General features: G+C 44.4%; 1 protein-coding gene across 1 annotated transcript in view; it reads left to right on the top strand.

Moving 5' to 3' along the window:
• mybpha (myosin binding protein Ha) overlaps positions 1-16,788 on the top strand; it is a 68,085-nt gene that overhangs the window by 36,708 nt on the left and 14,589 nt on the right. The window contains exons 11-12 of the mRNA XM_034172480.1: positions 4,182-4,368; positions 4,496-4,557. Of these exons, the coding sequence (XP_034028371.1) occupies positions 4,182-4,368; positions 4,496-4,536 (228 nt within the window). The 3' untranslated portion in view covers positions 4,537-4,557. The remainder of the gene's footprint in view (positions 1-4,181; positions 4,369-4,495; positions 4,558-16,788) is intronic.

The following is a 16,788-nucleotide window of genomic DNA, read 5'->3' as shown; positions in this document are numbered from 1 at the left end:
GCCCCAGCACTGGTGGACACGGGGTCAGAAGGGAATCTGCTGGACAACAGATGGGCAAGGGAAGTAGGGCTCCCTCTAGTGACGCTCCCTTCACCATTGAAGGTGCGGGCAATAGATGGCACCCTTCTCCCTTTAATCACACACAAGACACTGCCAGTAACTCTGGTAGTGTCTGGGAATCATCGGGAAGAGATTGAGTTTTATGTGACTCCTTCTACCTCCCGCGTGATTTTGGGCTTCCCGTGGATGATAAAACACAATCCCCGGATTGATTGGCCGTCTGGGGTTGTGGCTCAGTGGAGCGAAACCTGTCACCGGGAGTGTTTAGGATCCTCGGTTCCCCCCGGTGTGATGGCTAATGAGGAAGCTAAAGTCCCCCCCAATCTGACGGCGGTGCCTGAGGAGTACCACGATCTTGCTGACGTCTTCAGCAAAGATCTGGCACTCACTCTTCCCCCGCACCATCCATATGATTGCGCCATTGATTTGATCCCGGGCGTTGAGTACCCATCCAGCAGGCTGTACAATCTCTCACGCCCAGAGCACGAATCAATGGAGACCTACATCCGGGACTCATTAGCTGCCGGGCTGATCCAAAATTCCACCTCCCCGATGGGTGCTGGTTTCTTTTTTGTGGGCAAGAAAGACGGCGGACTCCGTCCATGCACTGATTACAGAGGGCTGAACGAGATTACGGTTCGCAATCGATACCCGTTGCCCCTGTTAGATTCAGTGTTCACGCCCTTGCATGGAGCCAAAATCTTCTCAAATTTGGATCTTAGGAATGCGTACCACCTGGTTCGGATCCGGAAGGGAGACGAATGGAAGACGGCATTTAACACCCCATTAGGTCATTTTGAGTACCTGGTCATGCCGTTCAGCCTCACTAACGCCCCCGCGACGTTCCAAGCTTTGGTAAATGACGTCTTGCGGGACTTCCTGCACCGATTCATCTCCGTATATCTAGACGATATACTCATCTTTTCCCCGGATCCCGAGACTCATGTTACGCATGTACGTCGGGTCCTGCAGCGATTGTTGGAGAACCGGCTGTTTGTGAAGGGGGAGAAGTGCGAGTTTCACCGCACTTCTTTGTCCTTCCTGGGGTTCATAATCTCCTCCAACTCCGTCGCCCCTGATCCGGCCAAGGTTGCGGCGGTGAGAGATTGGCCCCAACCAACAAGCCATAGGAAGCTACAACAGTTCCTCGGCTTTGCAAACTTCTGTAGGAGGTTCATCAAGGGGTACAGTCAGGTGGTTAGCCCCTTGACTGCCCTGACCTCCTCCAAAGTCCCCTTCACCTGGTCGGATCGGTGCGAGGCCGCATTCAGGGAGTTGAAACGCCGGTTCTCGACTGCACCAGTTCTGGTGCTGCCTGATCCTAACCGCCAGTTAGTGGTTGAAGTGGACGCCTCTGACTCACGGATGGGAGCCGTGTTGTCCCAGAACGGAGAGTCCGACAAGGTTCTCCACCCATGTGCCTATTTTTCATGCAGGTTGACCCGGCGGAGCGGAGCTATGACGTGGCCAATCGGGAACTCCTTGCGGTGAAAGAGCTCTTGAGGAGTGGAGACATTTGTTGGAGGGAGCTGCGGTGCCATTTACGGTTTTCACGGACCACCGGAACCTGGAGTACATCAGGACCGCCAAGCGGCTGAACCCCAGGCAAGCCCGCTGGTCACTGTTCTTCGGGCGTTTTGACTTCCGGATCACCTATCACCCCGGGACCAAGAACCAAAGATCGGATGCCCTGTCCCAGGTCCACGAAGACAAAGTCAAAACAGAGCTGTCGGATCCGCCGGAATCCATCATTCCTGAGTCCACTATCGTGGCCACCCTCACCTGGGATGTGGAGAAGACCGTCCGGGAGGCCCTGGCACAGAACCCAGACCCAGGAAATGGACAGAAGAACCGCCTCTACGTCCCACCAGAAGCCAGAGCTGCAGTCCTGGACTTCTGCCACGGTTCCAAGCTCTCCTGTCATCCAGGGGTGCGAAGGTCCATGGCAGTAGTCCGGCAGCGCTTCTGGTGGGCGTCCATGGAAGCTGACGTCCGGGACTATGTCCAGGCTTGTACCACCTGCGCCAGGGGCAAAGCTGACCATCAATAGGCACAGGGACTCCTCTAGTCGTTACCTGTGCCTGATCGCTCCTGGTCCCACATCGGCCTGGACTTCATCACGGGCCTCCCGCCGTCCCAAGGCATGACCACCATCTTCACGATAGTGGACCGGTTCTTCAAGGCGGCCCACTTCGTGGCCCTCCCAAAGCTCCCTACGGCCCAGGAGACAGCAGACCTTCTGGTGCACCACGTCGTGCGTCTGCATGGGATACCTACAGATATCGTCTCCAATCGTGGTCCCCAGTTCTCCTCTCAAGTCTGGAGGAGTTTCTGCAGAGAACTGGGGGCCACTGTGAGCCTCTCATCCGGGTATCACCCACAGACTAACAGACAGGCAGAACGGGTCAACCAAGAACTGGAACAGACCTTACGCTGTGTGACATCCGCACACCCGATGGCCTGGAGTGAACATCTGGCCTGCATCGAGTACGCGCATAACAGCCAGGTGTCCTCTGCCACCGGCCTCTCCTCGTTTGGGGTGTGTCTGGGGTTCCAGCCCCCATTGTTTCCCATGGTGGAGGGAGAGGTCAGTGTGCCCTCGGTCCAGGCCCACCTGCAGAGATGCCGTCGGGTGTGGCGCACCACCCGTTCTGCCCTGTTGAAGGCCCGGATGAGGGCTATGGCCCATGCAGACCACCGGCGTTCCCCGGCCCCTGCATACCAGCCCGGGCAGGAAGTGTGGCTATCAACGAAGGACATATCCCTGCAAGTGGACTCCCCAAAACTGAAGGAATGCTTCATTGGTCCCTTCAAGATCCTCAAGATCATCAACCCGGCCGTTGAAGCTCCAACTCCCAGCTTCACTGCGGATCCACCCTGTTTTCCATGTGTCCAGACTGAAACCACACCACACCTCACCCCTCTGTGCTCCCGGACCGGCGCCGCCTCCTGCCCGGATCATCGACGGGGAGCCGGCTTGGACAGTGCGCCGGCTCCTGGACGTCCTGTCGGAAGGGCCGGGGGTTCCAGTACTTGGTGGACTGGGAGGGGTATGGACCCGAAGAACGCTCCTGGGTGAAGAGGAGCTTCATCCTGGACCCGGCCCTCCTGGCCGATTTCTACACCCGACACCCCGACAAGCCTGGTCGGGCGCCCAGAGGCGCCCGTTGAGGCGGGGGTCCTGTTGTGTGGGCCGCTGAAGAGGAGGTACTGCTGGCCCACCACCACCAGGGGGCGCCCTGCCAGAAGTGCGGGCTTTGGGCACGAGAGGCGCTGCCGCATTGCAGAACCAACTGGGAGTGACAGCTGTCACTCATCACCCCTGCCAGCTGTCACTCATCAGCCATCACCACAAAAGCCGGGCAGCATCTCCACCTCACTGCCGAGATATCAGTCTACCTGGAAGGTAAACACTCAGCCGTGGTTTTGTGTCATACAATTTTCTGAACATTGGCAGGCATACCTGTTTGACTGGTCAGCAGCTGGAAGCTGGGAGGAGACAACGTCTTCGCTCCTCGGATAAGTAGTCCTTCAGGCGCTACACGTTTTTGTTCCTGTGTGACTGTGATTGAGAGGTGGAGGTGTTTCCCACCCTTTCTGACTGTTTGCTGGGTGTTCACACACCCACCATAAACTGTTTTTGCTTCCTGCCAGCAGTACCGATCCGACAGCTGGAGACGGTGGCCACCTGGGGAGATCAGGACTTGGCGTCTCCTGTGTGTTTCCAGATCCGGTGGCAGTGGAAATCGTGTGGGGCCCGGCTCTTCTCTGGACGGTGCTCTCCTATCCTCGAGCCTGCCCACATGCCCCCTTTGTGTAATTGACTGTAATTTAAGTTCTGTTTCCGTCTGTATTCCGTTGTGCACATTTACAACAGTAAATTGTTATTCTTTGGCTCATCCACTGTCCGGTTCATTTACGCCCCCTGTTGTGGGTCCGTGTCCCTACACTTTCCCAACAAACGTCTCTGTTCCTACTTTATTATATCGGTGACTCCAAATCCCAAATGTTTCTCTAAGGTCACTGTTGATGTTTTAAAAATCAGCTCAGGTTGTAATGTAAAAGAAATTAAAATCTGAGAGCATCAACAATGAGATGATAAATTTCTCTTCTCCCCTCAGCCAAAGATCGAGTGGTTGAAAAACCAGATCATCATTCGTGATGACCCTAAGTTTCGTCAGATCTCACAAGAAGGTATTTGCTTTCTGGAGATCCGTAAACCTTGCAGCTTTGATGGCGGTGTGTACACCTGCAGAGCCAAAAATGATCAAGGAGAGGCAACCGTCTCCTGCAAGCTGGAGGTCAAACGTATGTATGCAGAGCAGTGAAGTACAAAGATACCTGAAATTACATTGCAGCAGCTTCAGTGTATTGTGACTGTAAAACATATAGCTCATTTAAAAATAATAATAAACCTACATTTTTCTCCTAACAGAGGTTATTGTTCCAGAATTTAACAAGGAGAAACGCAAATGACCAACAGACAAACCTCCAGAGGTAAGCACCTAAATGAATAAATAAAACAAAAATAAGTATTATTATTAAATATTCCTTTTTCCAAAAATAAGTGACTTTGAGAAATGTTTATGTAATTGAAGAAATTTTAAAAAACAATTTTATTTCTTTTTCCACAATTTGTTGTTACAGCCTTATTCCAAAAAGGAAGAAATTCATTTTTTTTACCTCCAGATTCCACACACAGCACCCCATAATGACAAAAGTATTTTTTTATTTTATTTTTGCAAACTCATATATATATCGTCCAAACTATACCTTTTTGGAATCATTATGATCAGACAAGTAATATGATCTAATTTTCAACATGACTGAAGCATTATTAAAGTTTGACCTCTGTGTAATTCTTCATTGACCCCTACCTGGGTACAGCTACCACCCTGGGATGGCTATCATACATTTTTGTGTAGGCCATGGTACACTGAGGCTGGATTCTAAGTGTTGTTTCTTTCCTTTAAATGGTACCAATTAGGTCAAAATTGATGACTGGCTCATGGACTATTTGATAAATTACTGAACATTACAAACAAAGGGTTGAACTTGCATGTAGTTTCTCTGCCACCTAACAAGGCAGTAACTGTGGGGAGAAACGTGGTGCTCACCTCTTGGGTAAACTGCAATGAAATATATAACAAAGCAGGAAAGTGAAACTGAAATTCTACAATTCAATGTGTGTCTGGGGATGAGCAAAAACCTAACTGCAAATTAGTGGTGGCTACCTTGAAACACTGCACCGACAATGTGTTTCATAGCCTGTTTTAAGCATTGTTCATGGAGCCAATATCAAAAGGAAGACATCACAAGCTGTGCTAAATGGAGCCTCAATATGTCACCAGTGGATTCAAAAGAAGTGCTTCCAAACATTCCACTTAATTTTCCCCTCTGTTGTTGAAATGTATTAAGTGAATAAACAAGAATCACGCTATTTTTGAATGTCATATTTAAAGGCTATAGCCATATTTAAAAGGTAATTTGTTCATACAGAGAGCAAGCCCATTTTATTTGCTGGGTTGCTGTGCTGGTTTGTAAATTCTTTGACTGCCCTGTTGTGCAGGACTCAGCGGTTTCATCTGAGTTATGCACCCACCTCCTCACATTTTGCCCCTGTCCTCTTGGATTATTTCCAGCTCTGTTTTTGGATGTGGTAATCTGACAAATATTGCCTGTCAAATGCCAAATACTGTGCTTCTATTCTGTCTATTTATACCTGCACTATTTAGCCGGCTACACTGTTGAGGGACAGTTTGATTAACGCTTTTTAAATGCTTGAGCGGTGTAACCTTTCATGGAGTGCTGGGAGGCAAACGATGAGAAGAGGAGGCTCATCAAGTCATACAAAGAAGCATGTAGATGCACTGATGGAGTGTCAAGATTAAAAAAAAAAAAAGAGGAAAGGACCAAAACAAAAAAAAAACCTTGAATGAAGATGGAATGATAATACGAGCAAAGCGGCGAGCAGTGGTGCAAAGCTCACTCATGGTACAGGGAGTCTCAAACAGGAAGTGCCAAATTTTCAGTCAACGGTGAAACAGGAAATGTCAAACACTTCCTGGATCGACACTTCCTGGATTGACAGATGAGATCCCATGGAATCTCGCAGGAACTCAGTGGCAAGTTCATACTGAAACAGGAAGTGCCAAATTTTGATTCCACAGTGAAACAGGAAATGTCAAATGTTGAACACTTCCTGGCACGAGTGGAGCTAGAGCAGGGGCCAGGGTTGCACTGAACTCTCCTAAAATCTGATTGGGCACAGATGATTGATATGTCATGGTACTGCACGTCTGGTTGAAAAGAGCTGCATTTTGAAATCAGTGAATCATATTGACTGCTAGATTAGATTAGATATACTTTATTGATCTCACAGTGGAGAAATTCCGTTTACACTCTAGTTACCTCAGACAGCAATTAGTCCATAATTATTACTTGTTTACCGTAATAATGGCACACATCAGCATTAAAGGCAACACATACACATTTGACATTGTTCACTAAGTTTGAAGAAGTCCGTTATCCAAATTGAGGCAAGTGCGTGAAGGCCACGCAGCAACCCTGAGATGCGCCGCCATCAGCTTGGGGGGGGGGGGGGGGCATGGGCTGCAGCTAAAACTAGGTTCCTCCTGTCCAGTAGTTGGTGCTATGTACCACAAAAAGTTCTAATCCACCTTAGTAGAAGAAGAAAAATGTTTACCTCAAATTTGAACTGAACACATCATTTGAACCATGGACTAATAATAACACCAAAGTTATATTGGTGCGTAAATGACTATATTTTATGCCAGAAATGAGGTCCAGGTTATTAAAAGCAGCATTTCAAATTTAATTCGGGATGTCTTATATACAGTGGTGGGCACAGATAACCAAAAAATTAACTTTAATAACAGATAATCAGATAACTGAAAAGTTATCTTTGATAAAGATAAAACAATAAACCACCCAAAAATGTATCGGAAGTTACAGATAACCGATAAATTCCAGTATTGTCTCTGGTACATTTGCAACTACTCATAAACTGAATTTGAGTTTTAACACCGCGATCGCTTCTGGTAACATCAAAAGTGACAACAGACCCAAACAATGTCTTTGAACATCTTGCCCCCTGCTAGAAGCTCTTGTTTACTACATGGCTTCCAGCAAAGAAGCAAGCTGAGAACAGCCACAAAGCCCAGCTCTCTACCCAATCACAACACTCCTGTCAGGCGGAGGTCTTGGAAAATAAAGCAGTGCTGACTTATGGTTTTGATTTATAAATAACATTAATACCGATAGAATAACTCCATTAATGCCAATTCTGTCATTTGTACAAAGTTAAAATATAACATATATCTTGAATGTTGAATAATGCACCTGAGCGGCGCGGGGCCCTCCTGCTGCGGCCTTCACCCACTTTGCCTCAATTCGAAAGACGGACTACTTCAAGTTCAGTGCACATAAACAATATAAAATGTAGATGTGTTGTCTTTCATTTTGATGTGTGCCATTATTACAGTAAACAAGTAATAATTGTGGATTAATTGCTGTATCTTGTCTGAGGTAATTGGAGTGTAAACGTAATTGCCCTTTTTTGGGATCAATAAAGTTGTCTGAAGTCTGAAGTCTGAATTCTGAGGTTTTGTAACAAACAGACAGATCGCAAAGGATTCTGGGTAAAATGAGCCTCTGCTAAACATTGATTGGTTCAGTCATTCATTATGTAAAAACCAACACGTTAATGTGACATGTGTCGTGTGAGATAAATGTGCTTTTGTAAAATATTCCATTTTTTTATTTGTAAAAACAGGCATTTTTACAGAGCCCTGGAAGTGTCATCGCAAAATGTTGTGCATGTGGAGAGAATGGGCGCTCATTTTATTATTTTGTACGCACGTTTTACGTATTATGTTGTGCGCACGTTTTATGATGTTGTGTGCATGTTTTATGATATTGTGCACACGTTTTATTATATTGTAAAACGTGCACTCAATATTGTCTTGACACATACTGGTCAGTAGATGGCAGGAGAGACCTTGAAAACTTGCCAAAACAAAATTCCAGATAAACCATATCTGCTACATTTAAGATGTGTGGAATTTAATAAACGCAGACACAATAACAACGTCTATAAACCCAGAGAATATATTCACGAGAGTTTTAGGCACTAGAGTTTAATGCAGTTGTCCGTAGAGCCTGATCAGAGTGTTTCAAATCCATTTCTCATGTCGTGAAAGTACTGAGATCACCCTATCCTACCCATAATGCACTGCTGGGCACAGCATATATCCACACTAAAACCTTAAAAAGTAGCGCATTACTTTAAAACTAAAATATATATCTGATATTTTCACTTTATAAAACTTCAGACATGACATGAATTTAAATAACTTGTCCGACATTAGTTTGGTTAAAAGTTGAACCATAAGTTAAAAATGTATGCCTCTGGATGATTTGGGTGATATTGCCCGTGTATCGGTATGGGGTTAAAAGAAATTAGGTTTTTTGGGGGGGACCAGTTTCTTCTTAAAACAGCTCTTCTCTGTTTTGCAGAGGGTAGAACTACACATCAGCTATAAAACATTTAACAGGTAGGTGCTCAACTGATTTTAAGTTTTACAGTGAGGAAAATAAGTATTTAAACACCTTGCGATTTTGTAAGTTCTCCCATCATGGAGGGGTCTGAAATTTTCATCTTAGGTGCATGTCCACTGTGAGAGACATAATCTAAAAATATCGTGGGTACAAACGGCCGAGATGAGTTTCCTCTGCAGGGTGGCTGGGCGCTCCCTTAGAGATAGGGTGAGGAGCTCAGGCACTCGGGAGGAGCTCGGAGTCGAGCCGCTGCTCCTCCACGTCGAAAGGAGTCAGTTGAGGTGGCTCGGGCATCTTTTCTGGATGCCCCCTGGACGCCTCGCTGGAGAGGTGTTCCGGGCACGTCCCATTGGGAGGAGGCCCCGGGGAAGACCCAGGACACGTTGGGGGGACTACATCTCTTGGCTGGCTTGGAAACACCTTGGGGTTCCCCCGGAGGAGCTGGGGGAGGTGTGTGTGGATCGGGAGGTCTGGGCGGCTTTGCTTGAGCTGCTGCCCCCGCGACCCGACTCCGGATAAAGCGGAAGAAAATGGATAGATGGATATATATATATATATATATATATATATATATATATATATATATATATATATATATATATATATATATGTATGTGGAAATCACAATGTATGATTTTTTTAAATAATTTATTTGTATGTTACTGATGCAAATAAGTATTTGAACACCTACCAACCAGCAAGAATTCTGGCTCACACAGACCTGTTAATTTTTCTTTAAGAAGCCCTCTTATTCTGCACTCTTTACCTGTATTAATTGCACCTGTTTGAACTTGTTACCTGTATAAAAGACACATGTTCACACACTCAATCAATCACACTCCAAACTGTCCACCATAGCCAAGACCAAAGAGCTGTCTAAGGACACCAGGGACAAAACTGTAGACCTGCACAAGGCTGGGATGGACTACAGGACAACAGGCAAGCAGCTTGGTAGAAGACAACAACTGTTATGATTATTTATTAGAAAGTGGAAGAAACACAAGATGACTGTCAATCTCCCTCGGTCTGGGATTCTATGCAAGATCTCACTTTGTGGGGTAAGGATGATTCTGAGAAAGCTCAGAACTACACAGGAGGACCTGGTCAATGACCTGAAGAGAGCTGGGACCACAGTCACGAAGATTACATTAGTAACACATGATGCTGTCATGGTTTAAAATCCTGCAGGGCAGCAAGGTCCCCGTGCTCAAGCCAGCACATGTCCAGGCACGTTTGAAGTTCACCAGTGACCATCTGGATGATCCAGAGGAGGCATGGGAGAAGGTCATGTGGTCAAATGAGACCAGAATAGAAGTTTTTGAATCAACTCCACTTACCATGTTTAGAGGATGAGAACAACCCCAAGAACCATCCCAACTGTGAAGCATGGGGGTGGAAACATCATACTCTGGGGGTGCTCTTCTGCAATGGGGACAGGATGACTGCACCGTATTGAAGGGAGGATGGATGGGGTCATGTATTGCGAGATTTTGGCAAACAACCTCCTACCCTCAGTAAGAGCATTGAAGATGGGTCATGGCTGGGTCTTCCAGCATGACAATGACAAACACACAGTCAGGGCAACTAAGGAGGGGCTCTGTAAGAAGCATTTCAAGGTCCTGGAGTGGCCTGGCCAGTCTCCAGACCTGAACTCAACAGAAAATCTTTGGAGGGAGCTGAAACTCCAAATCTGAAAGATCTAGAGAAGATCTGTATGGAGGAGTGGACCAAAATTCCTGCTGCAGTGTGTGCAAACCTGGTGAAAAACTACAGGAAACATTTGACCTCTGTAATTGCAAACAAAGGCTACTGTACCAAATATTAGCATTGATTTTCACAGGTGTTCAAATACTTATTTGCAGCAGTAACATACAAGTAATTTATTAAAAAATCATACATTGTGATTTCCATTTTTTTGTTTTTTTTTTTTAGATTATGTCTCTCACAGTGGACATGCATCTAAGATGAAAATTTCAGACCCCCCCGTGATTTCTAAGTGGGGGAACTTGCAAAATTGCAGGGTGTTCAAATACTTATTTTCCTCACTGTATAAATATTTGTATCTATTCAGCTTTATTTACCACATTATCGGTCTAAAAATGATCAGACAAAAATTTATCGCAAGATAATTAGTCCGAAAATGTTTTTTAAAATTATCTAAAAAGATAATCCAATAATGAAAACATTATCTTCGATAATTATCAGTTATCGGATTATTGGAACTGTACCCACCACTGCTTATATATGCGTGTGTCTCCAGTGATTTTTTAAATGAGCAGGCAGCTGTTGATTAAATAACCTCTTAATGTTGCTGTCTGAAGGACTTAAATAACCTCTTAATTTTGCTCTCTGAGTGACACCAGGATGCTGCATTTCACTTAAAATTACACATGCCATGGAGTGTTTCTCAACTGTACTCAAAAGTATTGAAACACTTGGTACTTCACACATTTTAATTTGTGAAGTATCGCGTGTTCCAATGCTTTTGGAGGGCACTGTATACTAACCTTATGATAAGTGCAGAATGAGTGTGGTATTATTAATTATTTGTTTAAGAATGTTTAATTTTTCACTGTTGCTGTACTTTGTGTGAAATTATAGTTATATTGTATATCATATTGATATGACAATACTGAAATATGATAATTTGGCCATATTGTACAGCTGTACTGTCGAGTAGCTGAAAAGCTTGAATATTAATTTACATCTACATTAAAAAAACATGCTTAAAGTGGCAGGGGATTAAGAGGGCTGTAATTAGGGGGGTCTGTGGGGTGGAACCCCCCCCCCCCAGAAGATGAAAAGCAAAAAAAGCAAAATGTTTAAAAAGGCTGAAAGGTTTTAGCCATGCTAATGCTCCCCTGAAGCATTTACTCAAAAAAAAAAAAAAGTCTGAAGTACCTAAATGACATGGTGAGATGCTGAAGAGCTTCACTCATTCATGTCTGTGACATTCACATATTAAGGAGTGCAAGAGATGTGAGGTGACAGATGACAGACCACAGATGCTGATGGAAAAGCACACGATGGAAGAAGGGTGAAGAATACGTAACTGTAAAGGACATACAGCAGGCTCTTTTTATAGCCCTATGAAGCACTCTTATCACTCCACACTCACTGCAATGCAATTGTGGACCCAAGTTTACGCACTGTTTTCCCTGACTGCACATATTTCATTTTTATGTATATTATAATAGCCAAGTGGCTTTTGTGTGTGTGTTTGCGTGCGTACATGCATGCGTGCGTGCGTACATGCATGCGTGCGTGCATGCGTGCGTGCGTACATGCATGCGTGCGTGCGTGCGTGCATGCGTGCGTGCGTACATGCATGCGTGCGTGCATGCAGGCTTGCGTGCATGCATGCGTGCATACATGCATGCGTGTGTGAGTGCATGCATCTACAGATGTTTTCAGCATTACTGGCACCCCTATGTTTTATGTGCAGATATTAATATATGATCAAAAAATAAATGCAAACAAAGCAATTTTGTTTAATCAAAATATTTTTAAAATGTCCAAAGTTATTTGGCAGCAAGAACAGAACAAAATGCTGACATAAACAAAAACAAAGAATCCTGACATAAAATGTTGGACACAGTTAATGGCAGCCTTTGATGAATTTGCAGTAAATCATCACTTTTACAGGCAATTTTCTTTAGACAGGTCATGGGATCATATATTAACATTTCCAAGTCACTGAGCTCCGGTGAGCTCAATCTGTGAGCAAGCTATCCCACAATTCCAAAATAGGAGAGATGTCGGTCCAATGAGAGCGGCACTCTGAGCAGGGTGGTGTTTAATATTTGACATTTCCTGTTTCACTGTGGACTCAAAATTTGGCTCTTCCTGTTTGGGACACAGTGCACCTTGTCCAAGTTATCTTTGTAGGATTTATTACAGTTTTTATCGGTTCTGTTTTTTGTTTTGTGGGGGGTTGTGGTCACCCTTTATTTATTTGGTGCAATATTCAGAAACACATCTTATAGGTGAGTTCGCAATACATGCACCCTCTGCTTGTATACAAGCAGAGGGTGCATGTATTGTAGATCAATAGATCAATAGATCAAACTACAATAAAACAGAACCAACAACAAAAAAATAAAAAATAAAAATAAAAGTGTCTGCATCCACAGTGTGTTTTTGGATGCATTCACATAAATACCACATCACAGCACGCATCTTGTTAATGGTGTTTGGATTCTGCCCTCTTAGGCAGCATCACATGTGTGACGGCTGCTCGGGGGAAGAACCTGGGGGAAAAGGAAGGGAATGTCTTTGGGTGTGATGTCAACACGGCACTCTGCAGCTTCTAAAAATGACTCCAGATGATCACAGTGCAGCAAAACTGTTCATATTACCATGAGTCTACAGGACCAAGAGACCTGTGAGAAAGAGCAAGGACAGGCTGAGAGACCAGAAACACAGCCAGATAGTCTCAGTAAGAGGCTAAGTGGTTATATGTATGAATTCTTAGATTTGCAGCCTGAAATTAAATTCAGAGGAAGGGTTGAAAGTGTTGTGTGTTAGTCAAGGATGTGGTTCCATTTAGGATACAGGCAATGCAGAACTGGTACTGAACCACAAAGAATTAATGTCCTTGAACTGGTGCCTAACATGTAAAGTACACTCTCTTGATTATTGATTATTCTGTCAATGACATGACGTGTTAAAGGATTATTAACTGAGTGCGAGGTCTGTATGGGAAAACGCTAACGCTCGGTCCGCCTCCATGAAGAACGTGCTAACAGATGGTCCAGTCATTAGCTGGTAAGCTTTCTGTCTGTGTTTTTTCCAGTGCTGTTTAGATATTTATGAAGTACGTTCATGTCCGACTTGGTTTTTCTAATCGTTTTTGTACCTTTCTGGTTTGCAACGAAAGGGATGTGTTCCAGACTGATTGTCATAGTAAACGGTCTGATATTTTCATTAGCCAATCAGAATGCACGTAGCATCGCAGCCATATAATAATATTACTTATTGATAATTTAGTTTATAAAATATCCAAATTAAGGGAAAAATACTTATCAGTTTCTCAGACACATAGGAGGTGTGTTCAGATTAAATATTTAAAGCAAACAACAGTCCAGAATTCATAGTCTGCTTTTATCAAATCCACTGAAATCAAATGTCATATTATGCATAACTTGTTTTTAATCTACATTTTACCATTTAAAAAGAAAATGTTGGCATTTCATGTTAAATGTCCTCAAGCTGCTGCATTTCTAAGCCTGTTTCTGGAGCAAACACGGTACTGTTAGCAAAACAGAGGTGGGATGAAGTCACCATCAAGTCACTCCTAAGTCATGAATCAGCAAGTCCCAAGTCCAGTCTCAAGTCATAATGACCAGCAATTGTTTCCAAGCTGACTTGAGACTGGACTTGGGACTTGCTGATTCATGACTTAGGAGTGACTTGATGGTGACTTCATCCCACCTCTGTAGCAAAATGCATTTGTGAAGCAGCTTGTTTGAAATGTCTATAACATAGGTCTTATTAAGCGGATGCACACTGTAACAGGGTAGACGGGGTGGGGGCATGGCCAGTAGCACTTCCTTCCATTTAAACCTGTGATTGAAACCAATGGGCACAGAAATGATTTGTATCAAGAACTGAATATGAATTTTTCAGGATGTGTCTCCTCAGTATCTCTGAAGTGTTTTTCTAAAACATCTGATGACTTATATTAGTTGTCTGACAACGTATATATTTTAAGCTTTTTAATTTAGCCACTGATTCACAGCTCTTGGCGGGTGTTTTCACACATGCAAGTCCGGAAAAAGGTCTGAACTAAGGTTCATTTTTGCATACATTCGCTCTGGTTGGTTTAACATTGTAACATTACAGTTGGATTGAATAGCCTTGCATGACTTACCTTTGGCCTGATGTCATCATCTATGCCTATGTAGGTTGTGCCTCCTCATACTTGATATTGATTGGCTTGTCACTTTACCATATACGAGGTCTGTTAGAAAAGTATCCGACCTTATTATTTTTTTCAAAAACCATATGGATTTTAATCACATGTGATTACATCAGACATGCTTGAACCTTCGTGGGCATGTGAGAGTTTTTTCACGCCTGTCGGTTACGTCATTCGCCTGTGGGCAGTCTTTGAGTGAGGAGTGGCCCACCCTCTCGTTGATTTTTTCATTGTTTAGGAATGGCTCAGAGACTGCTGTTTTGTTTGATAAAATTTTTTTCAAAAGCTGTAAGGCACAACTGAGTGGACACCATTCGATAAATTCAGCTGGTTTTCAGTAAAAATTTTAACGGCTGATGAGAGATTTTGGTCTGGTAGTGTTGCTTTAAGGACGGCCCACGGCGCCTGACGGCGATCTGCGCTTCGAGGCGGCAGCGTCTCGCCGTTTCAAGTTTAAAACTTCCACATTTCAGGCTCTGTTGACCCAGTAAGTCGTCAGAGAACAGAGAACTTTCAGAAGAAGTCGGCATGAGGAGTTTATTCGGACATTCCATTGTTAACGGACGTTTTGTAATGAAAGAACGTGCGGGCAGAGTCGCATGTCGGGCCGGACCCGACTGCGGGGGGTCGCGACAGGAAAAACACCTCCGTTGGAAACCTTAACGGGCAAGTTGGAACATGCCCAAGCTGTTAAACAATTTCTCAGTTACTCACTTGTTGAAAGCCATCAAAAGCCGCCTGAATTTTACAAATGGTTTTCAACACGGAGGTGTTTTTCCTGTCGCGGCGCACACAGATTCGCCGAGTCGTCACGGAAACGACTCCGCAAATTTGCACGCACGTCTTTCATTAAAAAATGTCCTTAAACAGTGGAATGTCCGCATAAAGTCCTCATGCCGGCCTCTTCTGAATCTTCTCTGTTCTCTCACGACATCCTGGGTGAATTAAGCCTTAAATTAATCAATCAATCAATCAATCAACTTTTTTCTTATATAGCGCCAAATCACAACAAACAGCTGCCCCAAGGCGCTCCATATTGTAAGGCAAGGCCATACAATAATTATGAAAAACCCCAACGGTCAAAACGACCCCCTATGAGCAAGCACTTGGCAACAGTGGGAAGGAAAAACTCCCTTTTAACAGGAAGAAACCTCCAGCAGAACCAGGCTCAGGGAGGGGCAGTCTTCCGCTGAGACTGGTTGGGGCTGAGGGAAAAAAACAGGAAAAAGACATGCCGTGAAGGGGGGCAGAGATCGATCACTAATGATTAAATGCAGAGTGATGCATACGGAGCAAAAAGAGAAAGAAACAGTGCATCATGGGAACCCCCCCACAATCTACATCTAAAGCAGCATAACCAAGGGATGGTCCAGGGTCACCCGATCCAGCCCTAACTATAAGCCTTAGCGAAAAGGAAAGTTTTAAGCCTAATCTTAAAAGTAGAGAGGGTATCTGTCTCCCTGATCTGAATTGGGAGCTGGTTCCACAGGAGAGGAGCCTGAAAGCTGAAGGCTCTGCCTCCCATTCTACTCTTACAAACCCTAGGAACTACAAGTAAGCCCGCAGTCTGAGAACGAAGCGCTCTAATGGGGTAATATGGTACTACGAGGTCCCTAAGATAAGATGGGACCTGATTATTCAAAACCTTATAAGTAAGAAGAAGAATTTTAAATTCTATTCTAGAATTAACAGGAAGCCAATGAAGAGAGGCCAACACGGGTGAGATATGCTCTCTCCTGCTAGTCCCCGTCAATACTCTAGCTGCAGCATTCTGAACCAACTGAAGGCTTTTTAGGGAACTTCTAGGACAACCTGATAATAATGAATTACAATAGTCCAGCCTAGAGGAAATAAATGCATGAATTAGTTTTTCAGCATCACTCTGAGACAAGACCTTTCTGATTTTAGAGATATTGCGTAAATGCAAAAAGGCAGTCCTACATATTTGTTTGATATGCGCTTTGAATGACATATCCTGTCATAAATTAGGATGTTTTCAGGTCGAAACAGGCCAACGACGGCACCTGGAAGCGCTGCGCGACGTCCTGCTCCGTGGGAAGTCCTTACAGCGACAGAAACACCCCATAATCTCTCATCAGCCGTTAAATTTTTCACCGAAAACCAGCTTAATTTCTCGAATATTCCTCACAGGTCCAGAAAAATTTTTGATAAAGCAACGCGCGCCGTCTCAAGCAGCGTGTGAAACAAAGGAATTCAGCCAAGAGGGC

The sequence above is a fragment of the Thalassophryne amazonica genome, chromosome 6 (genome assembly GCF_902500255.1).
Source record: "Thalassophryne amazonica chromosome 6, fThaAma1.1, whole genome shotgun sequence".
NCBI classification, from domain to species: domain Eukaryota; kingdom Metazoa; phylum Chordata; class Actinopteri; order Batrachoidiformes; family Batrachoididae; genus Thalassophryne; species Thalassophryne amazonica.
The sequence above is the reverse complement of the archived record's forward strand: the minus strand, read 5'-3'. Positions and strand labels throughout refer to the sequence as shown.